The following is a 25,178-nucleotide window of genomic DNA, read 5'->3' as shown; positions in this document are numbered from 1 at the left end:
CCCGCCGCTGGACGAGGGCTTCCACACGGGCGTGGGAAGGCCGTCGTCCAGCAGTGAGTGAGTTGACAGGCAGGTCGGCGCACGTGTGGACCACTTTCTCTCGCAATGATTGCATCGTGCGAATATAACCTTTTGCAAGTGTGCGAAAAGATTGCACCTTCGGGCACCCGATTTAGTGTGGCTAAAATGTTTGCAGCGATGGGTGAATGAATCAATCGGTCATAGTTTATAGGTCTCATACACCGTTAAACTGATGTTATAGCAGGTGCAGCGAAATGCTTGTCGTCAGCTCCACAACATTACAAATAATCAACAACAATTTGAAAAAATGTGGTCTGCAGGCCGTTTCAAAGAGGTTGGCCTGGTTTGGCCTACCTCTTTAAATCAGGCTGTAGGTTCTCTACCCCTGGCCTTTAAATCCATTAAAGACTGAGATGGTGTCTCTTGCACCTTGGTAACAACATCCTCATCTTCCCTCTCCCACAACCTCCCAGCAGGCGAACTTAATCGTGACGAGCAGCCAGAGCAAGTTAGCGCCGACAGCGCCGCCGCCGTTCACCATGTCCACGGTGCACATCCTCATCAGCGGTACGGTGCCGGTCGGCACCACGCTGCCCGGCGGAGTCGTGTCGGCCATCCCGTGGTCCGGCACCACCACCACCACAACCGGCGCCGTCGTAAGCGCGCCCACCACCATTGTCCTGCTGCAGCAGGCGCCACGTGCGCAGACCGTCGCCTCCCTGCCCAGCACCGTCGTGGTCAGGTGAGTGATCCCCACCACCTATGCAAGGGGGTTCAATGGAATGGTCAGTGATCCTCATCGTCGGGAATTATTCTCTGTCCACTGCTAGATACAGTAGAGTTTGGATGTATGGAGTGTCAAAATGTGTCTGCATCTCACGGCACTGTAGAGAAACGGTGGGAATGTTATTTTATAGACTCAGTCAGTCGTAGATCCAGATGCGAGTGTGTGTCCCTAAACGAGACTACGTGAAGCTATAGGTCTGTCAATCTGTGAGTCCTTTAGTCGCTATGCGAGTCTATCTGCATGCGAGACTGTGAATCTATGGGTCTGTGCGAGTTTGTATGGTCCCTTCGCAAGTCAAAACAATGTTGGTACAATATATTTAAACAGTGTCTGCACGCAACCGCATCTTGTGATGCCGTACACAAACAGTGGATGCATTTATTTCATAGAAAGTAGGTCGGGGGGGAAGGCGTGGAACCTCTTAATTCAGCAGGCTTCGAGAGCGATTGGGTTGTGACAGGACAGTAGAAGTGATAATGGCTGGTGCTCAAGACTAACAACAGTGACAGCCAAAACGGAACACGCCACACAGTACTCCCACCGTGGAGATGGGACGATGGTATCGGCTCGTGTACACAAGCCAGATGGGATCGCTACGTCGTCGTGAGATCGCGACACAGATGGGCGACGGCTTTGTGGGGAGGCTTTCATCCGGCGGTGGATAAATCACGGCCGCAGACGATGACGATGCTGACGCGGTGATTGTCGATGTTGCAGCGGCAGCGACGTGAGTCTCGCCAAGGCGTCGCTGACGACGATCGCAAGCGCCGTCAAGCGCAAGTGGCAGACGGGCACCACGGGGCCCTTCCTCCAGCAGGTGGCGGCACTTGCCCACAATGCACCAGCTGCTACACTTGCGCGGCACCCGCACCTACAGATGTGGATGCGATTTGATTGAAACGCATTCTTCCGCTCGTGATTGACGCGTCTTCAATTGTCGTGTGTGGGGATCGTTAACGGTTTTGTAGAAGTTATATGACAATGATGTGCTTGTTTTACATTTTAAGCTCAATGGAGCACGAAAACCGCACCTCCATACATTAGTAGAAAACTAAAAATGAGAAACAGTGAACATGATCTGGTACAAATGAGACATCAAAGAATCAAGTCAACGGTCTGAATATTGACAATTAGAGTTATAATTATCCTTGTGATATGCAATATTTCATATACTTACGAATAGAAATACATGTCTGTACAGGCATAATGCAATGTATCAGAAGTGTAAGAATCAATGATCGTTTAATAATCTCTGGCTAATTAAAGCCACACCAAAAGCATAAAATTCTGAACAAGAACGTACTCTTTAATTCAGTGTTGCCAACCCATTTTATCGAACACATTCACAGGCTCGCATCTTGAAGGACGAGGCCACATTGCACCACCTCGGCTTAATTGCACCGTCGCTTGAGGAGGTCGGCACCTTTTAACCGCACGTCGGATGAAGATCAACGCTTGCCGCCACTCTAATCGATCTCCTTGTCCTCTGCGGATGCCCCCAGGTCGTCATTAACAAACAGGAAGGTGCCAACAAGACGCAGTTCCTGGCGGAGTTGCCGTTGAAACGGAGCAAGGTATCGCAAGACGTGGAAGCGGAGGCACTTACGTCAGGTAAGCCGTTTATATAGTCTTATATTAAAGAAAAAATCCCCCCAAATTTTATCTCGAATTGTGCTGTTTATTGGCGTCACGTATGTGTGTATGGATGTTGAACTTCTTTTGCAACATGCGTAGCCAACCGCGCTAATCAATTGGAGGTGTGGGGGGGAAGGACAACAAATTAAACTAAAAAAATAGTCGAAGAATCAATTATTAACTCTTGTGCTGCATTACAAAACTCCCACTTGGTGTTAGAGCGCACGGCCCGTGAAAGCTGGTACCACAGAACTACTTCTGATCTACACTTGAGAGGGGCAGCACTTTCTCCCCCACCCTGCAGCAGATAGAGACCAAACGTATAAAAAGCAGAAAATGTGACCCAGCACTGAAAATGTATCCGTAGCTCCATGGACGCTGTGCAATATTATGCGTGCGTGCGTTTTTGAAGTTTCTCCCTTCGCCGTGGTTCAATGCACAGACCTCGTCAGCCGGCTGCTGGGCCCGACTCTGGAGGACATCACGCTGCCGATGCTCAACAGCTACGACTGCGAGGTGAACGCTCCGGTGCAGGACAGCCGCACGCTCCTGCAGGGCGAGGAGTTGCTCAAGGCCCTGGACCAGCTGTCCTGAGCCGACCTTTCACCTCCTCTCTACCCCCATAACGTCTCTGCTACCCCTCCCACCACCACCACCAGCCCAATATATCTCCCCATCCAAACTTTTCTTTCGACCCCCCCCCCCCCCCCCACCAATGTTCATTTAAGTGTCTCTCGCCTTGCCCCCCTCTCCGTGTGTTTGTCAGTCATTTGGGTCACTCGTAAAAACATTGGCGGTGATTCCCGCCACGGGTTGGTGTGTGATTTCCTCCACCCCCCCCCCTTCCCGCGTGGCACAGGCGGAACAAGTTGGCAACAGTCACTTTCCGCCGTCAAGTATAGAGAGACGGAGAGAGAAAAATGAAAGTAAAAACATAACAGTTCAACATTTCAACCGACGATCCCTCCAGGACAATGCCTTATGTAAACTTTTAGAGATGGGTCCATCGAGCAATTTGTCTCTTTGCACAAACATGTGAGCATGTTACTCACCCGGACATGGACACACATACGTACACCCCCTACATACAATCCGTTCCTTTTGTCTCTTTGCCACAATTGTGATGGGTGTCAGAACTTGGTCAGGGGTTTGACGACAGCCAGGCTTGTACAAACCGACAGAGGCAGCAACGCTGCAAATGTAAATGTTGGAATCTCTACATTTCCCCTTGTTTGTGCAGCTATGAATTGTATTTTCCTGTATTATTTCCACGTTTTTTTGTTGTATCGTTTCAAAGCGCCTGTATGGCAATTGACAGAGGAGATGATCCTGTGACTCAAACCCAAGCAGACCAGATGATCTGGCCGAGTTTTTAATTTTGTGTTTGCGTCCGTGTACTGTCTTGCACGGCTTTGTCTTGTGGCAACAGACGTCCTCTTAGGACGTGAATGGACAAGTCCAGAGGGACTCATGAATACCGGCTTTTTTTTTTCTCCAGAAAATATAATGGTTAACTTATATAAAAAAAAGTTAGAATAACAATCTAATAGATAAATGGGGGAGAGAAAAAAAAATCTTTTTTTAAACACACCAGGGTAGGTTGAGTGTATGTGCTGTCATTTATCACCATTTGGATCAATACGCAAATGGAAACATTTTTACAAAATAATACGCAGAAGTAATGCTTTTATTTAGATTGAGTATTTTTTCATAGATGCCTGATTGAGTGTATTGTTATTCTGCTCAAATATATATTATGGTGACCTTCAAGGTGGTATTTTTTAAGTTTCCATGCTTGCTTTAGTAGTGGCATAGTGGCGACCCATTGCTTCCACGAATAATAATGGTTCATTTAAACATCGAGAATTCACGAGGATCACGAACCGGCTTCCAGGGTGCGGCAATACGAAACCCACACGTCTGCCTGCTTCTCTAATGCTTCTCTTTCCACTGTACAACCGAGCCACACCCGTGCTGAGCCAGCCCGGAGCAGCTCGGGAGAGGTTTTTCTAGCGCAGAACCGGAGCCATGCCGCCGACGTGGGACGCACTGAATTGTACGCGTGTCGTCGGCGTTTTGCGTTGAAGCGTGCCGTTTCAACGCAATGTATGACGACAATAATTCCGGTGTTTTGCGAGTTCACCGTATCACGGTTTTTTGTGTTCTGGCTTCGGTTTGTAAAGTTGCAGGTGGAAAACCGGTCGGTGTGTATGGGTGTGTGAGGGGGTTCTCCCCGCGGTGGCGCGGCTCATATGTGCCAGTGGAAAAGGGGGGGGGGGTGGTGGTGGTCAAGGGCTGTCCAACGCTGACACGCACAACCTGGGACAGTGCTCGCCCTAAAAGCGGCATCTGCCACTGCCCAGTACAGAAAGCAAAGAGCGGAATGTCGGTTCGGTCTCACAAAAGTGCAGTCGTGAGAAACGATAAAACCTCGTTTCCGAGCTCGGATCTTTCATATGCCAAAAGATTTTTACAACCGTAAGTTAACGTCGACCAATTGGGATGAAAATTAGGGTTCTATGTGCGGGGTGCCGAGTGGAAATCCAGGATTCTGCTTTTGACTTTACCTCACAATGTTCGCATTCGATACGATGCATGCGTTAAGTAGGGTTTGTTTTGTTTCCCTTCCGAATACTAAGCACCTTGAAAATTTAACCATACTGAACTGTTTGCAGTAAGGTTTCAAACCATTTGTAGCTGATTACAATATCTGTGAGTGTAATTGTTAAAGGGAGTGAGCGCGTTTGTTTTCATTTGAGTGCAATTTATTTTCAAGGCTGCACAATTTTGATAATTATGGTTGCCAGTGTCATGTTCGCTTCATCGCGCACCATTTACAATGGGGGTTCTTTTCACTCGTTGAATATTTTCTCCCGAAATGATATCTCGATGAACTGTCTTGAGCAGCAGCCATGTGTTGTGGTGTGACTAGGGTGTGACTGCTGGTTATAGTAACTAGTATGTAAATGCCACACACAATATAAATTTAGTTGGGTTGTTTATTGGGTCTTGTTAGGGAGCAATAACAGGCTGTTACAATCCTAACTTCGTGTATTGTACCTTGTAAGTTTCCTTGGTTTTAATTTGACACGAGCTCTTCCACGCACTATCACCTTTAAGAGACGTAATTTTGTGACATGTACGTTCTAGTTGTCATCTGTATTTTAAAATGAAATAAACGAATAGTTTTAGTCATATTTCTGTGAAACTTATTTCTCCGTTCCGCAAGTGTTGCTGGCACAATTTACACGGTTCAATATCAACGTCATGCATTGCCCGAGTCGTTCCGACAAAAGGAAACTTGTGTGGATATATAATGGGCGGACGTGTTGGGCAATGGACATTGTTCACAGCAAAGAGGTTAAGTAACAATGTGCTTTCATATTTCGTTTGGTCTCTTTGGCCTTGGGACTTTTGAGTGAAATGAACAGAAGCATTCCGAGTAAAGTCAGTGAATGCTAGCTTAACGAAAACAAAGTTTGAAAAAACACCCTGTGGTTACAGGAAGCTTTGAGTACGGTCAGTGTCCATTCTGCTCCAAGCTCGATCTCGGAATCTAAGCGGGGTTGAGATGGGCGAGTGCTTGGATGGACAACCATCGTAATAGCTTGAGCTGTGGAGGGAGCAGACCAAAAATAATTGCCCTGTATGTCTATGCTCCCTGGTGAAGTATGGCCAAATAACACCACAATGACTCAAGTCGTGGAGGGGGGGGGGGCTTCATCCAGCGTGTGGCTTGACAAAGGGCTCTTAATTGTTAGAAGTGCTACTGTTACTGGTAGGAACGAAGTGAACCAGCCTACAATAGATTATATCGTCCGTCCGATGTCCGATTAGGTGTAGCAACATCGCCCCCTACTGCAAACACTTGGCAGGACCCTACAAAAACCTTTAGACTCAAGTGAGGCTTTCCTGGCTAAACAAGTGTAACATTCCCTTATAATTCCCTGAGATAGTTTTTAATTAAAACATTTAAATAAAAAATTAACTCACAGCGGCCTAAAGCCTACAGCTAGGCCTAAAGCCTAGAACTAGGCCTCAAACTCTCCCTTCGTATCATACCCCCGCCATTTCATTTTATTATAGCCATTCATTTGTTCGTTCCTACCAGCCCACCCCCGCAGTGACCTGTAATAACACATTCGAACAGAAGAGGGCGGTATGAGTAATGCAAGGCTGGCAGGACGGACCACTGGTCTTTGTTTTTAAATCCTTTATATTAAGTTCACTTGCTTGCTTGCTAACGACCGTGCAAATCTTTCGCTCGTTTTTTAACCCACTTCCCGTGATCCAATCGAGCTGACATTTTCCACACAGACTCGTTGTGCGTGACAATGTTCGTGAAAAAAAAATTCCAAAATTTTACACTTTTTAGGACAAAAATGTTATTTAATTACCAATCCTTTATATGCGTGGCGGCTAGAGTCCTCCCGTCCTCTGGCTTGAGATGACTGCCACCTATGGGTCAGATGATTGCATTGCACCATTAAGCAATTGGTAATTAAATATAATATTTTTGTCCTAAAAAGTGTAAAATTTTGGACTTTTTTCACGAACATTAATTGTCACGCACAACGAGTCTGTGTAAAATGTCAGCTCGATTGGATCACGGGAAGTGGGTTAAAAAACGACCGAAAGATTTGCACGGTCGTAAGCAAGCAAGCGAACTTAATATAAAGGATTTAAAAATAAAAACATTCGTCAACAACCACCGTGGCCTTTAAGGGGCGATTATATACACTGAAGTGAAATACACAAGAAAGTGTACTACAAGAATGCTGCGCGACTGATGGGATGCTAAAAGCTATATGTGTTTTCACATGTATAGACGCCAAATTGTGTTCTTGAATTGATGTATGAGAAAAACAATTAGCGTCGTTGTGGAGAATTAAAGTATCAAAAATAAGAATAGATTTTCCCTTTCCGGCAATAAAACAGGGTTTAAGATTTAGATTTAAAGCTTTCGTGACTGCAGGGATTCATATTCTTGGTTCTTTCGGTAAAGTCACGTGGGTATACCTACTCGTAACGAATTGGCACGTTCAGTTTACGTGACAAAAACCTTACTAATTGACTGTGTCGGGTGGTGGTGGCGGGTTTCACGACACAAATTGCATATTTACGCGATCTCACCCATAAAAAAACGTCTTATTTACTACTATCATGAGCCAAGAATGTCTGTGTGTCCCGCGTGTGACGTCACTCCACGTCGACCAGCCCCCTCATTAATAATCATAACCAGGTGACGTCCTCCAAATGGACACCCCCCCTCCATTCATAATAATTAGCGGGTGACGTCACTCCACATGGGGGGGCGAGGCGCCTCCTCCCCCCTCCTCGGCGTCAACTCACAACCCTCACTACAAAGGCAGAACCCTCACGTCATCACGTGGTCTCCGTCACGCTGTTGAGACATCTAAGTAAAAAGGACGTCGTGATGAACAAGGGATTATAACCTTAAAATGAAATAGGTCTGTGTCACCGCGCCCTTAGAAATTGCACACGCATTGATGCAATGAATATCACGTCGCGGTCTGCTTTTCGCTTGCAGGTTTCAGATTTACTGAAATACACCCGTCCTTGGACAACCAAAAGGCTAGTCTATATATATAAAATGAAATTTGTGAATGTGTGTCTGTTGGAAATGTTTAGGGGTCGTCCATAAATGACGTCACGCGATTTTGGACGATTTTTGAACTCCCCCCCCCCCCCTCGTCACACAGCGTCACAAAAAGTCAGACCCCCCCCCCCCCCCATCAAATATGACGTCACAAAGCTCTGCCCCCCCCCAAAATAAAACACGCTTCAAATCGCTTTAAACTATTGTCATTGTAGTGCGTATTTAATGTGGCGCTGCACTCTCATGTTGCAGGATGAAACATGTATTAAAAGGTCTATTTAATAAAGTAGAACGCGTTGTCTATATTTATTTAAAGTTGCAAATGTTGATGTGACGTCACATTTCTCAAACCCCCCCCCCCCCCGTCACACATCGTCACAAATATCTGACCCCCCCCCCCTAGGTGCGTGACGTCATTTATGGACGGCCCCTTAGCATACTTCCCGACATGCAACAAACTTGAAATTTGCCATGTGGGCAGCTTCCAGACTGTACACAATGCAAAAGGTATAAAAATAGACTTTTGTATTTTTGGGGAAGGGGGGGGGCACAATAATAGATTTCATATTTTGCACGGCAAGTGGGCGGTGACGTCACATCTGTGATGTCACCCGCATGCGGCAGCGTCACGCAGTGTGCCTGCCGGCGTCGCGCAGTGTGCCTGCAGACGTCGCGCAGTGTGCCTGCCGGCGTCACGCAGTGTGCCTGCCGGCGTCGCGCAGTGTGCCTGCTGACGTTACGCAGTGTGCCTGCCGACGTCGCGCAGTGTGCCTGCCTACGTCGCGCAGTGTGCCTGCAGACGTCGCGCAGTGTGCCTGCAGACGTCGCGCAGTGTGCCTGCCGACGTCGCGCAGTGTGCCTGCAGACGTCGCGCAGTGTGCCTGCAGGCGTCGCGCAGTGTGCCTGCCGACGTCGCGCAGTGTGCCTGCAGACGTCGCGCAGTGTGCCTGCCGACGTCACGCAGTGTGCCTGCCGGCGTCACGCAGTGTGCCTGCCGACGTCACGCAGTGTGCCTGCCGGCGTCACGCAGTGTGCCTGCCGGCGTCACGCAGTGTGCCTGCCGACGTCACGCAGTGTCCCTGCAGACGTCACGCAGTGTGCCTGCTGACGTCACGCAGTGTCCCTGCTGACGTCACGCAGTGTGCCTGCCTGACGTCACGCAGTGTGCCTGCCTACGTCACGCAGTGTGCCTGCTGACGTCACGCATTCCCCCCTCCCCCAACCCTCCGCGTCGGCCGTGTATTAATCCAAGACAAGAATCCACGTCTCGCGCCAAGCCGCAGTATTAAAATCGAGTTGTAGAATTTAATAATTCGCGTCGGGGTTATTATCGCTGTCACGTGGTTTCCGGTCGCGGCCGGAAGTGGAGGCGGAAGCCGGTGTGACGTCACGCATCGACTCACCATGGCGGCGCTGGCGAGGTGAGTTTCGTGTCCGTGGCGGGCTTCCTCTTGTCGAAGATTCTTGTCCGTTTACGTTTCTTTAAAAGGTTTCAACGGCAACAACATCGAATTCCGCCGGGACACGGGGCCCGGTTGCGCGCGCCGGCGCTCTTAAAACGCGCGTCGGCAGTCGGGTTGGCCTCCGCGTCTGGCCAAAGGAGGCTTCTAGGCCAGACTAGGCCGCGGCCCGTGTGTTTGAGAACGCGGCGCGCGATTAAGACGAAGCCGCCGTTCGCTAACATCGCTGCCAGAGGCGAGCACATCTTTAACCCTTCTTGACGTGTTGTTATTGCCATTCGTTAATGCGTTCGCCGCCCATCGATTCGCGCGCGTCGATGAACGTGAGCGCGGTTTACCTCCCATGTGTATCACCGCCGGTAGCGCGTCATATCGCTGTGAGCCTGTGGTTGGTATGTTATTATTATTATCAGCTTTAACTCGGCTCGGAAGATAATGGACACTTCCCAACGCTCTTCTTGTGTTCATAGTTTGAATATTGGGAAGTGTTTGCGCAGTAATTCTCCTGCGTTATGTGCTTAGGCTACAGTCGCATCCCGAACCACGGCGACCATCAGTGGCGAAGTGGTCCTCTCAATTGTTACCGACCTCGCTCCCTTAAACGTGGCTCTCTGCCTTTTCATCCAACAGCGGGGGGAGGACGTCCCTACACACAGCAGTCGATTAACAAAGGGCCTGCACGTGTTACCCCATTGTATACCTCTTCATCTCGGCTTGGCAGGATGCTCCTGGAAGGAAAAAAAAAGTATTTTGAGACTCGAGCGAGAGGCTTTCGTGGATAAACACAAAGCGCGTTGTCTCCCCCCTCAGGCTGCTGCCTCCCCCGACGCAGATCTCCCAGGACCTGGTGGAAGCTGAGGAGCGACTGCGCGCCCAGCGGTCGCGTCAGCTCGCCGTGCACGGCTCGCGTCGAGAGCCGCCTCAGTATGGCAAACGCAGCGGCTGGATTCCTCGCGCCAACGATGTAAGCTACTCTCCACTAGGAATGTTATTACCCTTACGACACATATATATAAAGATGTAACATATCCCTCAATGCTACTGCCTTTAAAGAGAATGTGTGTGTGTACAATGGGCGACGTTTAAGGTAATTGCGCTATTATAAAAGTGCCATTGTATGTATGTTGAACTTTCGCATCGTACGTAGCCGACCATGCTAATCGGAGGTGCAGTTCTTCACCTGAGGACGGCTGCTTGCGTTGTGGCCGAAACGTCGTGAGAATTGTATTTTATTATGTTTTATTTTTATTATTTTATTATTTCCCTTCTACGTGACTTTAACGAAAGAACCGAGAAGGACAAGAAACTAAACACAAAACATTGATTATAAATAAATTATTTTAAATCGAGTGTATGTAGAAGAAGGGCCTTTGCCCCAAACATCACGAAATGTTTCCTATTCGAACAGTGGTATTGGTGATTGTGTTATTATGCTATTAATTTGCATGTTGTGAGTTTCATAATTTTAGGCTATACGTCATTGTGTAATTCCACATTAATTGCAAGCACAATGTAACACATTTTTAGGCAGTAATTCTGCTGTAATCGAGCCCCAGATCTGGTACAAAGTACAAACAAGACAAAACACAACCAATTCCCGAGTCACTGATACCAAACTCGCAATTAATTTGATCGTGGCTCGATTCATTGTTACGTCCTCAAACATACAACACAGTGCCATACCACGTAGCATCTTTGCCTGGGATCTGTCACTTTGTGAGGCTGCACTGAGTGAGTGGGTGTGCATGTGCGCGTCTGCTCTGCCCACAGGATTTCTGCGATGGCGGTGCCTTCCCCGAGATCCACGTGGCCCAGTACCCACTTGACATGGGCCGCAAGAAGAAGGCCTCCAACGCTCTGGCGCTCCAGGTGGACGCCGAGGGGAAGGTCAAGTTCGATGCCATTGCACGTCAGGGAGCCTCCAAGGACAAGGTGGGCGTGGGGCCGAAGCGAAGCGTTGGCACCATTTGAGATGCACAAATAATAGTTCAGAGGTGGCCAGGTGGCTCAGACATCAGAGGAGCAGAGTTGCCATTCCTTAGGCCTTGGGTTTGATGAAAGCAGCTTCTCAAGTCTAATGAGTGAATGGTCTCGGCGAGGTTATCATTGATAGGCGCTGAAACAAATGTGTACCATTACATTTGGTTCTGCACTTAATTGGATCAATTCTAGCACGAATAATTAATATATCGGTTTGACTCATGCGGCGAACATTACTCTCAGTGGCAGAGCTGATGGGATAGTCCTCCTCCTGTGTGGACCAGAGGACACATGATGGGTTTTCAGATAGATCTGTGATATCCGCTTCTGTGTTGGCATTTATCGAACAAAATGGGTTGTACTGCTCTGCTGAGAGATCCGATAGGATAATTTGACTCACGACTTGATGACGGCAGAACTGAGATAAAATTTGGGGAGAAATATAAATAATAATTAGGTGTTACTCTGAAGCTAGACTTAAACATTCCTCTTCACTCCCCTTCGTCACCACTTAGGACCTCATCGTTTAAACGCAGAGCTGGTTGTCATCTCTCTTTTATGTAACCCTACCTCTCACCCTTTCTTGAGGTTGGACTCCCGTTGTGTCATCTCCTTTTCTAGTTGTCCCTTTGTGGTTTGTGTATTCCCGTATTTAGTTGAATTGTGTTGTAGTTGAATTTTTTTTTACCATAGTCTCCCTCACAAAAAAGTGGCGTGCAGTCTCAACAGACACTTACCTGGTTATAAATAAAGCTCGCAAATGTCAACGCATCCGAATGTGTGTGTTATCATGGCAGGTGGTGTACAGCCGGTACACAGATCTGCTGCCAAAGGAGGTGATGAACGATGAAGACCCAGAGCTGCAGCGCCCTGACGAGGAATCGGTCAAAGAGGTGAGTGCAGTGCACCAAATTGACCCACGCAGGTGTGGGGGAGGCCCTTGTGAGGCACCTGATTGACAAAACGGCTGAAAATGTGTATGGTGGCATGTCACGAAATAGACAGTGATTCATACTCTTAGGTTTTTTCGGTAGAGTCACGTAGCTTCAAATCTAGACAGTGATTGGAAGTTGTTCAGAAGAGTTGAAGTTGTAAACATATGCAAAATGGAAGAGGATGGAGTAAGCCCCTTGAAGGTTGGGTATAAAAAGTGGGAGCAAATAATTGTAGGTGTAAGTCAGAAATCTTGCAGAGGTTGTGAGGGGTTGGACACATTTGCAAGGTGGAGGCGGGCAGGTTACCAGGATAGACATGGGAGAGTGGCACCCAGAGGTAGGCAACCCAAGGAAAGATCAAATGCCAGATGGTGGTGGTAATGAGACTGTAAAGAATGTTTTTTTAAGGAACCTAAAGCTTGATGGTGGAGTGGAGTAGACATTGAAGGTATTGTTCAACTCTGCTAAAACTACAGGAACTAGAAAAAGGAAAAACAGCAATGGCAGTGTGTGGTGGCATCGGACAGCATTTACTATGATGATGACTTCTTAATCTTGAGATGTGTGGATACTGAACCCGGTGAAAACTCTGGATTCATATGCTAGAAGACCACGCACCGATTTTATATTATATTCTTAGCCTGCTCACAGTTTAGGACATTTAGATCACTGATTGGAAGAAGCTTTTAGGATAATTTGTATGAATAATATTGAAGGTAGTAAAGTAGAAGTGCAATTATATTATAATTCTATATATTTATAATGTGGAGGTCTAAGTATTAGGTACGTAACAATTCCACACCGGCTCCTTGTCCATCATTCAACAAGTCACTATTTGGGGGCCACAATTCTCACCAGCAATCGGCAAAGCCAGAGGCATCAAAGCTCGTACGTATATATGTTCAACTTTTTTTGCGCCATACGTAGCCAACCGTACTAATTGGAGGTGTGGGGAAGGACAACAAACTAAACCACAAAAGCTTATCTACTGCTTCCGATCCTCGGGGCTGTGTGTTGTAGTTGCACGCTGCCTGACACTGAATTCCCGCACGTGCGCTGCGCTCCTCCCAGCTCACAGACAAGACGCGGACGGCGCTGGAGAAGCAGGTGGCAGAGAAGGTGGCAGCTGCCATGCCAGTGCGAGCCGCCGACAAGCTGGCACCGGCGCAGTACATCAGGTGGGTACCTCTCCGAGTCCGTCTTCTTAATTAACTGGTTGGGGAACCTTTTCCTTCATTACTGAGAATTGAAACATCACTTTCAGTTACATTTGGGTGGTCCACGCTTTAGCACCCATCTGAATTACTTGTTTCAGTGACTGAAGTGGCGGAAAACGTAAACATTTTAAACAATGTTTCTGGTTTGAATGTATTCCTCTCTAGTGTCCCAATTAGTGCAGCTAAGATGATTGCAATGACATATAAACCATCTTTTGTGGGCCATTTCAAAGTGGTAGGCCTCATGTGGTCTTGAGGCTGTGGGCCATAATTTGCCTGCCGCGAGTCTTAATTAATATAAACGACTGACTGGGTTTCTTATGAACTGACATTCTTTTCGCATAAATCAATCAAGTCCTTGATTTCTGAATTGGGTTAGAGCAATTTTGGTGGAGCGGTGGGGCAATGCTTCGTGCACTGTGCTATGATTCTGGCGACCTACGTTTGAATCCCGGCCATGGCTATAACGTCAGTGGCGAGTGATGCCTGAACTGGTGCTGGGTCCTTCCCCCCTTCAGCAACCTGCAATGACCAGTATGGTGAAGCATGGTGAAACAACCTCCATAACTCAATTGGTTTGAGAAAACCTGCATCCCTCAGTGGATTGACAAAAGAACTGTGATTAAGAGCCCAATGAGACTAGAGGTTTATTTTTCTAATTCGGTCGGCGTTACATAAAAATGCAACTTAAAATAGCGGAATACAGGGGTACAGTATATATTTTTTAATCAGCATTCTGTGTTTTTATTTTGCCCTTGCAATGTTACCTACTGTTGACGCTCGTATCTATTTTGTTTCCCATGCAGATATACACCGGCCCAGCAGGGGGTCGCTTACAACTCGGGCGCCAAGCAGCGCGTCATCCGCATGGTGGAGATGCAGAAGGACCCCATGGAGCCTGCAAGATTCAAGTAAAGCGGCGCTGCAGCACTTGCACGCTCGTGCCGACGACAAACTGTGAAAGCGTTTACTTGAAGCAAGAACGTTCAGTAACCGCTTACCTGGCAGTCATTTTCAGATGTCCTATGCCAGGCGTCCGTGTTTGTGTTAACGAAATTGCAAATTGCATGGTAGTTTTTTTTATATGAATTGGTAAATCAAAGCAATGCATTTATAAATTAGTCCATTATTTCATATAGCCAATCGTCGTATGCACACATTCATGTTTGCTGCTGTCTTCACAAAGACAAAAAACTCTTGGATAACCTTTGCAGGCGCTTGTTTTAAGGCAAATGGAGTTACGTATCCAGTATCATGACACACTGGACTGGGTACTTAGTGGGGAGTGCTTACAGAGTTCTATTTAGGTTAATTTACCAGATACCACTGGTGCTAACTCTTACCCAGACTTTCTGGCATCGCACACTCTCGGGCATGAATCAATTGTCCACCACCTATAAACTGCTTGTGCGCAGATACATTACCTAAAGGTAAAACATTGCACACACAGACTCAGTACGCACACATTGATTCACATTCCTTATTGCTCCAACTCCTAAACTTTATCAGAGTTGGTCCCTACTAGACACTCGAAGGAGGTAGTTAAACAGTTACTTGGTTATGCTATTTTAAAATATTCCCTTGTGTCGTGTGTACGTAAAGTACGCTCAACACCCCCACATGACCCACGCAGGTGTGGGACAGGCCCTTATCAAGAGGCGGATTGACAAAAGGGCTGAAAATATGCATATGTACACTGGCGAAATGTTAAATACCTTGCCTGGTATACAGGAGGTCGTGGGTTTTGATCCCAACCCTGATACCTGCTGGAGAGTGTTTGGACAGTTTGCATGTTTCTCCCTGCGGTCACGTGGATTTTTCTACGGGTCTTAGGTTTTTTTCCTCCACATTTAGAAACGTGCGTTTAAGAGTATTTGGCTGATATACATTTCCACGTGATAAGCCACTTCGTTGAGCTATCATTTGTGGCCAGGTCGCTTCTGAAAAAGAGCTATATAGCTCAGTGGGCCTTACCTGGTAAAATAAAAAATAGTTTAAAATAGTAAAAAAATCCATATGTGCATTTAGTTTTTCTTCCCCCGCACCTCCAATTAGCATGGTTGGCTATGTACAATACGACAAGTTCCACATACGTATGTATGTATATGATGGCAGGTGGTGTACACAACCATGGGCCTATTTCACGTGCAGTGTCGCGCGTTGTGAGCGTGATCTGCGTCGAACCCTGGGGTGCCGCTGTAACCGGGGCCGTGTTTGCGTTTTCTCAGGATCAACAAGAAGATCCCACGTGGCCCTCCGTCCCCGCCGGCTCCCGTCATGCACTCGCCCAGCCGAAAGGTAGCGCGTCGCAGGCACTGGCAGACTTCTCGTAACTGTAATGTGAGGATATATCCGGGTCGTTGACGGATTACAACTCGTCACGATGATTGGCTCTGCCGGTCCTGGTCCATAGCCAATGGGAGGAAGTCTATGGGCGTGGCCCTGACGTAATGGAAAGGTGACAGCTGTAGGTAGAGGAATGGTTCTGCTGGTTTTAGCCACAGCCAATGGGGAGACGAGTCAGGGGCGCGGTCCTGGGAGCCTACGGTGGAGTCTGGAAGATTCCATAGAGGCTAACCAGGATTGGTGGAAACGTACCACGTGACCCGGGTATTAAATAGGGGTGGAGACGAACAACACGTGGTCAGAACTGGAACGAACGAAGGGTAGAGGCCACGCTGGAGTGGGGTCCAGGCTGCCACGTGGCTGCGCGCGTCTCTCTCTATCCCTCTCACGCTGCCTGTCAGCAGCGTGAAGGAGTGTTGTAATGAAAGACGAATTAAGACCGGATTCCAGAAGTCGCTTCAACGACCTTTATTACATAACCATTGGCCACTGTTATGAGAGCGAACGCTTTGTTTTCCGGTAGGAAGACGGTAGTTTCCTACTCCGTGTTACTCGTGGGAAGGTGAATAGTACAATCAAATTTGTATAGTATCGAAATGTGACCGCATCTCAAGATACTGTGTGTTAGAAACAGTGGGTGTATTTTATAGAGGCAGCCGATTGTACGTTTCTTGTGAGTCTTTGGATTCTATTGAAAGTCCTGGGGTCCTCATGGGGGGTATGTGCATCTGAGTATATTAACCTCTTTGCAATCTATGGGTCTCTTGTGTAAGTCAATACAATCAGGATTCAGAGCTGTTTGCAACATGATCGCATATCCACGTTGATGTTTGCCATCTACAGATGACTGTCAAGGAGCAACAGGAGTGGAAGATCCCTCCTTGCATCTCCAACTGGAAGAATGCAAAGGTGAGAATCCTTTTCCCAGGGCTTTACCACTGCTGCTTGATGGTGGTGTAGGTTAATGGTTGGTGGTGATGTGTGGTGTTGATTGGGTGTGGTGTGAGTTGGTGGTGATGTGTGGTGTTGATTGGGTGTGGTGTGAGTTGGTGGTGATGTGTGGTGTTGATTGGGTGTGGTGTGAGTTGGTGGTGATGTGTGGTGTTGATTGGGTGTGGTGTGAGTTGGTGGTGATGTGTGGTGTTGATTGGGTGTGGTGTGAGTTGGTGGTGATGTGTGGTGTTGATTGGGTGTGGTGTGAGTTGGTGGTGATGTGTGGTGTTGATTGGGTGTGGTGTGAGTTGGTGGTGATGTGTGGTGGTGATTGGGTGTGGTGTGAGTTGGTGGTGATGTGTGGTGGTGATTGCGTGGGGTGCTTGCGCTGAACTGGCATCTCTGCTGTCATTTTTCTGTCATGCCCCTGATTGTGTGTTTAGATAATTTGTCCGTGTGTCCGTGATGTCCCTCATTTGCCGTTCTTTCACACATTTTTTTTCCCTCCGTTCCAATCTCTTCCCCTAATGATGCATGCGTGTGTGTATTTTTACGGTGTGATGTTTCTGTTCGGCACTTTTAAGAGATGCTACCACGTTTAAGATCCTAATGAATGCAAACCGCTATCCTCAATATCCGCACGTCTTCCCCCGCGAGTCGAGCAGTGTGCTACGTGTCTTTTTCTCACGCCGAGATTTTGTGTCTCGCTCTGCAGGGCTACACGATCCCTCTGGACAAGCGCCTGGCTGCCGACGGCCGAGGCCTGCAGACGGTTCACATCAACGAGAACTTCGCCAAGCTGGCTGAGGCGCTCTACATCGCCGATCGCAAGGTGCCGCGCGCCGTTACTAGTCAACTAAAACTACATTTTTATTTTCATCAACGATGGCCCACTGAGCTGTATAGATCTTTTTCAGAAGCGACCTGGCCGTAAGTCATACTCAACGAAATGGCTTGGCACGTGGAAATTAGTACTCTTAAATAAGTGTGGAGGGAAAAATGGGAGCACCCGGAGAAAATTCCACACGACCACGGGGAGAGACGCGCAAACTCCAAATATATAACTGGCATCAGGGTCTGTATCGAACCCACGACCTTCTGACCCCGCGCCCACTGCCCCCCCCCCACCAGTTACTCCAACCGAGGTTGGAACCCTCGTGTTAACGCATTCTTATTGGCGGACTGTTATTATGTAGACAAAGCAAGATTTATGGAAAATTGTCAATTCACTGCTGGATGAAGCCCTTTCGATGCTGTGTCAGTCGCGAGGGTTGTTTGACCATACTTCACCACGCTGGTTAAGTGTGAATTTGGGAAGGGTGGAGCGCCTAGGACTGGTTTAGATATCGCTCATCACCGATGTTTACCCCTGGCAGGGAATAGAACATTTTGGCACCCTACTACTTAAAAAACCCAGTAATAATTTCCTGTGACTTTGTGGCAGTAAGGCTGAGCAAAAGGCACATTGTAAGATCAAATAACCAAAACAATGGGATGAATTATTGCAAATAGGGCAGTCACACAATTTCTGTAGTTTGAGTGTGGTGCTATATTTACACCCTTAAGCCAGCGCTGTGGAGGCCAAGGTTTATCGATGACATCGATTTGTGAAGCTCCCAGACTTGCCAGGAGATGGCAGTACAGCATATTGGTTCGTTACCCATCTCTTGAGTGTTATTCCTGAGCTTATGTACATTTTATCTGGCGACTCCAGTTTCCTCCCACATAACAATCCCTAGGCTTCCCCCTAGAGAAGTGATTTGCATTTGTTTGAATTGAAGCGCTGTCTTATCTTGTTATGTAAATTCTTCTTGTGCAGCACTGCATGTGTGTGTTTTTGTTGCACCATGTTGTATGTTGTGTTGTCTTCTCTTGTGCTTGTTGTGTTTTTCTAGTCCTTGCACTGCACCGTGCTTGGGTTTTATCCAATTCTGTGAATTAAATCTCTTGCCCTTGTGCTACACGGCATTTGTGTGTGTTGTACTGTTCTATACTGTGTTGTTTTCCTGTCTTCCTGTTCTTATGCTGCACTGCGTTCACGTTGTATTCTGTAATTTAATTATCTTTGAGCTGCATTGTGTTTGTGTTCATGTTGCGCCAATTTAGCAACGAGCACACTTAAATGCTAAATATGGTTGTGAGAATCGTTCTCCCAAACTCCCTGGCGAGTTCAAATAACAGCAGTTGGGTGCATTCGACACTTCTACGCTTGACCGTTTTATTTGTTTGGGTTGTGGAGATGTCTTCTACCGATAACCTGGCCACACATCATTACGTGTAGCCTAACCCAAAAATGTTCATAATGAATCTTCTACGACGTCACTTGCCGTGTGTCTTCATCGTCGATGTCGTCGTCGTCGCCGTGCCGTCCCCGTGTCGCAGGCGCGCGAGGCTGTGGAGATGCGAGCGCAGGTGGAGCGCAAGATGGCGCAGAAGGAAAAGGAGAAGAAGGAGGAGAAGCTGCGCGAGCTGGCGCAGCTCGCTCGAGACAAGCGCGCCGGCATCAAGGGGCACGTCGAGAAAGGTCGGCCCCCAACGCCTTTCACCCGTCACCGCTCGGTGTCGACAACGGTGCCGGACACCACGGGGGATACATTTATTCGGGGTGGGGCGGGCGGAACCAATATTCGTTGACACCGGGCTGTCTGGTACTAAAAGCTTCACTTTTAATAATATGGCTTAGGTACATCTTAATGAACTCTCGTGACAACGTGGTGTTTCTCGCGTGCACGTTTTTATTATATGCCCGTGCAGTGTTGTCACTGTAGTGTGTTATGAAGGAGTGCCTGATTATGATTTTTAAGTTTCCCCTCTCATCGACGTAGCTTCGGGCTCATGTCACAGAGTCCATGGCACAGCGTGGGCGTGTGTGTATATGTGTATGTGAACAAGGGCAACGGTGGCTTACTGGTTAGCGTGCTGCGCTACAAATCCGCTGACTCTAGTTCATTTCCCACTCATGACCAATAACAGCAGCGAATGTTGGAACCAGTCTTGGTCCTCTCCAGGGTCGACTCAGCTTCAAATGAGTACCTGGTGCGGTGTGTAAACATCACTACTGGGGAGACAAAGGCGGCCGGGCATGGTGCTGGCTACCCACCCCCTCGTTTGCCGTGCCGCCCTTCATATTTGCTTGCTAACAGCACTTGCTCCAAAAGTCTGTGAAGGCTATATGGGGGATTTTTATCTTTTTGTGCCTGAAACAAGATCTCTTTTGTATCTGGGACTGCATCTTTAATGAGCCTGTGGTATTGCAAAACCTCGCGTCAGTACAGGGGACGGTTGTTGTACAATTTCGCAAGGGTGGCGGTGGTGGTGGGGTTCGTCCTGCGGTGAAGCTCACGGCCTTGTGGTTTTTTTTTTACTGCTCCACCCTGCAGAGGAGAACGCCCCGGACGTAGTGGAACGCGATGAGATCCGCATCGACCGCCGGAAAGAGAGGCAGCACGACAGGAACATCGCCAGGGCTGGGCCCGAGAGGAGGTCGGTTCTTACACCAATTTTAACATGAAACACCACCGGGCTCGGGTCTCACGTGTAAACAGTGCACCGCTGGGTGCCAGCGTCGGACCGCACGCAATGACGTTGTGTACCGCAGGTTGGCGTGTACCGCAGGTTAGCGTGTACCGCAGGTTAGCGTGTTCCGTGCTCGAGCACGTCCCGCCTATTCATGAACGTGCGTGTGTAAGCGTGTGTTCGCGCAGACAGGAAGTGTTCCTCCACGTGAGTGAACGCGTACCTCTTGCGTGTGTGTGTTTGCGTGCGTACCGCACCAGAGCGCGTACTTGTATCGTGCGCCCACGCGTGTACCCTTGCGTGAGCGTGTACCATACCGCGCGAGCGTGTTCTTGTGCACAGTCGTACACGGCACACGCGTCACCGTTGCCACCCCCCCCCCCCCTCACTTTGCTCGCATAGGTCACGGCTGCAGCGCGACCAGGACCGCGACATCAGCGAGATGATCGCGCTGAACGTGCCGAACCCGCGTGGGGCCAACAACGAGGCTCAGTATGACCAGCGCCTCTTCAACCAGAGCAAGGTACTGGGCATTTGTGAAAAAGGAGCTTTATATCTCATCGGATTCCTCCAGTATAAGTGAAGATTCTGGTTCTGAAGCTACCACGACCCTCCAATGGCAGCCCCCCCCCCCCGCCCCCCCCCCGATTACAAATTAAGATGATCGTTTCGTACACGGAACCGTCATCCCGATCGCAGATTAAATTGATCGCTTTTACAAAGCGATTGAGACATAGATGATGCAACGCAAGTATCGTGAGCATAAGAATCTGTCTACCAATGACTTGTTACGTGCCCGGTCCCGGGTGAGATATAGCTGTAACTGACGGCAGGATCTACACACACACACGCGGTCACACAGCCCGCCGTGAGCCCAGCATCATCCTCCCTCCCCCCCCGCCCCTTCTCCACAGGGTTTGGACAGTGGCTTTGCGGGCGGAGAGGACGAGACCTACAATGTGTTTGACCAGCCCTGGATGAGCCACAAGGAGGTGGGCAACAGCATCTACCGGCCCACCAAGGAGAAGGAGCAGTACGTGGACGACGTGGAATCGCTGGTGAAGAGTGGCAGGTAAGGCGCGTGGCCGATGTCCCTCGCTGTGTGGTCTGAATGTCAGTTGATAATAATAATGTCATTTGGTTTTTTACCCTTCTATCTGGCAACAAAACTGACAACTTTTTACAAGGAGTCATGTTTACATAGACCACAATACCTGCAGTCATAATGCAAACAAAAAACATAACTTTGATAATGTGCACTGTCCTTGAAGTTGATTGGTCCACACCCGAGACAGCTTTCCTTAGAGCCTAGTCTCACATGGGTTGGACCAGATGACGCCAAAAGGTGTCAGTTTTGTTGCCAGATAGATAGGTAAAAAACCAATTATATTTTTACTGGCAAATGAGGTTCCAATGGTGGAGTAATAATGTCATCATAGTCTAGTGATAGGTTTTTACCCTTTCAACTGGTACAAAAACTGACACCTTTTTACAAGGCATCATTGTTTGCAATAACCACAACACAAGCAGTCAAAATGCAAACAAAAAATAAACAACTCTGATAATGATATGCACTGCCCTTGAAGTTGATTGGTCCACACCCGAGACAGCTTCTCTTAGAGCCTAGTCTCCATTGGTCGTCATCGTTATCAGCCATTATGCCACTGCTGGATGAAGACATCCCATCAGGCCATTTGGGCATCTTGATGCTGGTTCGGGAAGATGGGCGGGGGGGGGGGGCAGGATTTCGGTCGTCACTGATGGCAGCCGGAATTGGATTCAGGTCACTGTTTTGTAACTCAGTCTACTAATTCACTGTCCCACCAATCCAATCGTAGCAATATGGCCTTTTATGTGTGAAAGCCTCACGGAGTCTCTTATTCAGCAGGAGGGTGCTGCATGGCATGGTATGGGTTGTCAAGTCAATTAATTTAGCAGCAGTTCTGGCTCTGTGCTTGCTCCAATCTGGCTATTCGTAGTCCCTCATTGATCCACCCAACCACCACTTTGAAAACTATTCAACTGGACAGCTCCCTGTCAACAGTTGACATCCTTTCCAGTTGTCATGGCCGTTTCACTTTGCAATTCAGTTCAATGGTGGCGATGACGACAACGATGGTGGACCTGTCACTGGTGTCCTTTGGCGATGATTGTGCTATTGGAGTCGACGGCTCGCTTGCCTGACAGCGTTGCGCGTCTCACGTTCGCAGGGATCGCTTCGTGCCCGACAAGAAGTTTGAGGGTGCCGAGGGGCGGTCGAGGCGCGACGGCCCCGTGCAGTTTGAGCGCGAAGAGGAGGATCCCTTCGGCCTCGACAAGTTCTTGGAGGAGGCGAAGCAGCACGGCGGCGGGGGGAAGCGCGCCGCCGAGGGGCGCTCCCGCGACCACGACGACGGCAAGAAGCGCAGGAAGGAGTAGCGGCGATCCGGGCGCGGCGATCCGGGGGGAGATGAAGCGTGAGACGTGAGAGAGCGAGAGAGAGAGAGCAGGGACACGAGGGGGGGGGACCTCTTCCTCCTGCGGTAGTTCGTGTGCCGAGATGCCGCGGTGCCGCATGGAGGGCGCGGCGCGTCGAAGGGGTCGCCGCCGTCCGGCGCCGTTGTTTTGGTTTCGTTAAGACTCGACTAGCGGCTTATGAAAACGATCGGTGAGAAAAAAAAAATGTCTGGGGTTTTTATTACATGCGGCGGTCCCAATATTTGTCGGCGTTTTGTACGCTCGGAACGTGGTGGTGCGCGTGTTCACGCTGCGGCGCCGGCCGGGCGACAGTCGCCCAAGGCTCGTCGCTGTATCCAGGCGAACGAATCGTGATGCCTTAAAACGCTTGGAGTGGGCCCTCGTGCCAGAAATAAAATGAGGGGGTTGCCCCCTTGTCCAATTCCCTTCCTCCTTCGTAGCCTGGCGGCTGGGCCACTGGCCCTGGCGCAGTGGCGCGGCCTTCGTACTCGGCAGCCACGCCACTGCTTCAGCGGCGTTTGCGACGGCAAAAGCCACGGACGGCATTGTCGTGCTATTTCCGACTGCATTTAAATGCGTACCTTTACACTTGTATTGATAAACCATTGTCCATAAGTTACCCACCGTTGTTCTTTATCGGATGCGTATTTTATTTCCTGATGACTTGTTTCAAAGTTCTTTGGATTTGTAGGCGTTGCGTCTGTGTGTGTGTGTGTGTTTTATATGGGTTGGTCAGTAATAACCCAGTCTGTTTTCACAAGCCCTCGTGTGTTCATATCGCCCCTTACTCAATAAAACCGTGAATTGTAAATTCTGTTCACAATGTTGGCCTGTGTAACTGTACAAACATACCCGGTAAGTGTATCGGCTGCATGCATCAAATGCTTCTTTTGTCAAAATTGTGTCACTGTTTTCTCAGCTACTCTACACATGCATCAACAACACTGCCCCAGAAGGAAAATATATGATGGGGGGGCAGTGTTCTGTCGACGGATGTTGGGTTTTTTAGTTATTTGTGCTTGTGCCACACTGCAAACGCTTTATCGCAGCAACAACATTCTCAGCGAAACGCGTTCTTGACATTACAACACAATAATTAGCGACGTGTATGCATGTTTATACAATCTACCTTGAAATACATTGTAAATAACATTTTGATTGATGATTTACAGGCCTGCAAATATTTTTATTACCAATTTCAAGTGTGGGGTGTAACCAGATAACGAGAATGGGATGAGAGAGTTTGTGGAGGACGGAATGTTTTGTCAGCAGTTTAAGTTTGTGGGCCGTGGTTGGGTTGGACCCCGTGGTGTGGGTCGTGGTTGGGTTAGACCCCGTGGTGTGTCTTGGGTGGAGTCGCGCACCGTGCGTGTTGCCACCCTGGCAGCATGTTTCAGTATTTTTTTTTCTGTCGTCAAGTTGGCCGTGAATCCATCTCAAAATGTGCCAGGCCAGATTTGGCTTCGTGGACTCAGCAGTAATGTCCAACAAGACACGCGAGTCAAACATTTAGTAGGTGGTGGGTACATTTTACCAAACGTTTGTTTTAACGATCAGAATTTGACTCGCACTTTTTTCGGGGCAAGTTCCTTCCAAGTTTATTTTAAAAATTCTTGCACCACTGGCTTGGTAACAAATGCAAATCATGGACACGGGACGGTCTCATCTACTCGCGTTGTCCTTCAACTGGGGATGTTGGAAAGAACGGCGCAACGTGGCATGGTCGAAGCCACACCTTGGAAGTTGTTATCGCACCATTTCCACGGTGCCGTGTGCCACGAACATTTTATAGTTGTACTTTTAATACAAATTTGCACTGCCCGAGAATTTTCGTGGGAATCACGGCTCGGGTGGAGTGTCTGGGTGGTTGCGGGGGGGGGGGGAGAGATGTGACTCGGCACGTACGAAACCGGCTCAACGCTGTGCGGTGTGGTGACCTCACCACCGCGCACTCGCCCGCAATGAGTTTAGAAAAAGTTTTTTTTATTCTTGAAGGTTGTGTTATTCTATTAAGTAACTTCATATGCCAATTAAAAAACTGTTCATCACAATTTTTTTTTTATAGATTTAAGTCTAAAGTGCAGTCCCCGAATTATTTCCGCCCTGCTATGAAGAAGGGCAATTACCCAACTGCCTCGGATATATATAATTTTTCCGTTTCAGGCCACAGCATTATTATCGAGGCATGCGGTTGAGGGGTTTTTTTGTGGGTTAATTGTGCCCTGTGCACCTTTGCCAACGCAGCGTCAGCAAATCATACTTCTAACGTGA

At 48.4% G+C, this 25,178-nt stretch overlaps 2 protein-coding genes across 5 annotated transcripts in view; both read left to right on the top strand.

The window, feature by feature from the left end:
• The window catches only part of LOC133360939 (endothelial PAS domain-containing protein 1-like), a 41,729-nt gene extending 36,095 nt beyond the window's left edge, over window positions 1–5,634 (top strand). For 3 of the 4 annotated variants that reach the window (XM_061579841.1, XM_061579834.1, XM_061579826.1), the window contains exons 14-17: window positions 495–763; window positions 1,526–1,625; window positions 2,311–2,419; window positions 2,886–5,634. In XM_061579841.1, coding sequence (XP_061435825.1) covers window positions 495–763; window positions 1,526–1,625; window positions 2,311–2,419; window positions 2,886–3,037 — 630 coding nt within the window. In that variant the 3' untranslated portion in view covers window positions 3,038–5,634. The remainder of the gene's footprint in view (window positions 1–494; window positions 764–1,525; window positions 1,626–2,310; window positions 2,420–2,885) is intronic. The other variant, XM_061579844.1, reaches the window with a different exon arrangement.
• Window positions 5,635–9,371: 3,737 nt separating this feature from the next.
• SNW1 (SNW domain containing 1) lies at window positions 9,372–23,718 on the top strand. The gene is made up of 14 exons (XM_061579815.1): window positions 9,372–9,484; window positions 10,334–10,487; window positions 11,294–11,455; window positions 12,301–12,396; window positions 13,510–13,616; window positions 14,462–14,566; window positions 15,884–15,953; window positions 16,845–16,910; window positions 17,650–17,766; window positions 19,317–19,458; window positions 20,315–20,417; window positions 20,853–20,973; window positions 21,365–21,522; window positions 22,661–23,718. The coding sequence occupies exons 1-14, from the start codon at window positions 9,468–9,470 to the stop codon at window positions 22,866–22,868; spliced, it is 1,626 nt and encodes a 541-aa protein (XP_061435799.1). The 5' UTR covers window positions 9,372–9,467; the 3' UTR covers window positions 22,869–23,718.
• The last annotated feature ends 1,460 nt before the right edge of the window (window positions 23,719–25,178 follow it).

Source organism: Lethenteron reissneri, chromosome 8 (assembly GCF_015708825.2).
Source record: "Lethenteron reissneri isolate LAM-NWPU_2019-01 chromosome 8, ASM1570882v1, whole genome shotgun sequence".
Classification (NCBI taxonomy): domain Eukaryota; kingdom Metazoa; phylum Chordata; class Hyperoartia; order Petromyzontiformes; family Petromyzontidae; genus Lethenteron; species Lethenteron reissneri.
Note: the sequence above shows the minus strand (reverse complement) of the source record. Positions and strands in the feature narration are given on the sequence as shown.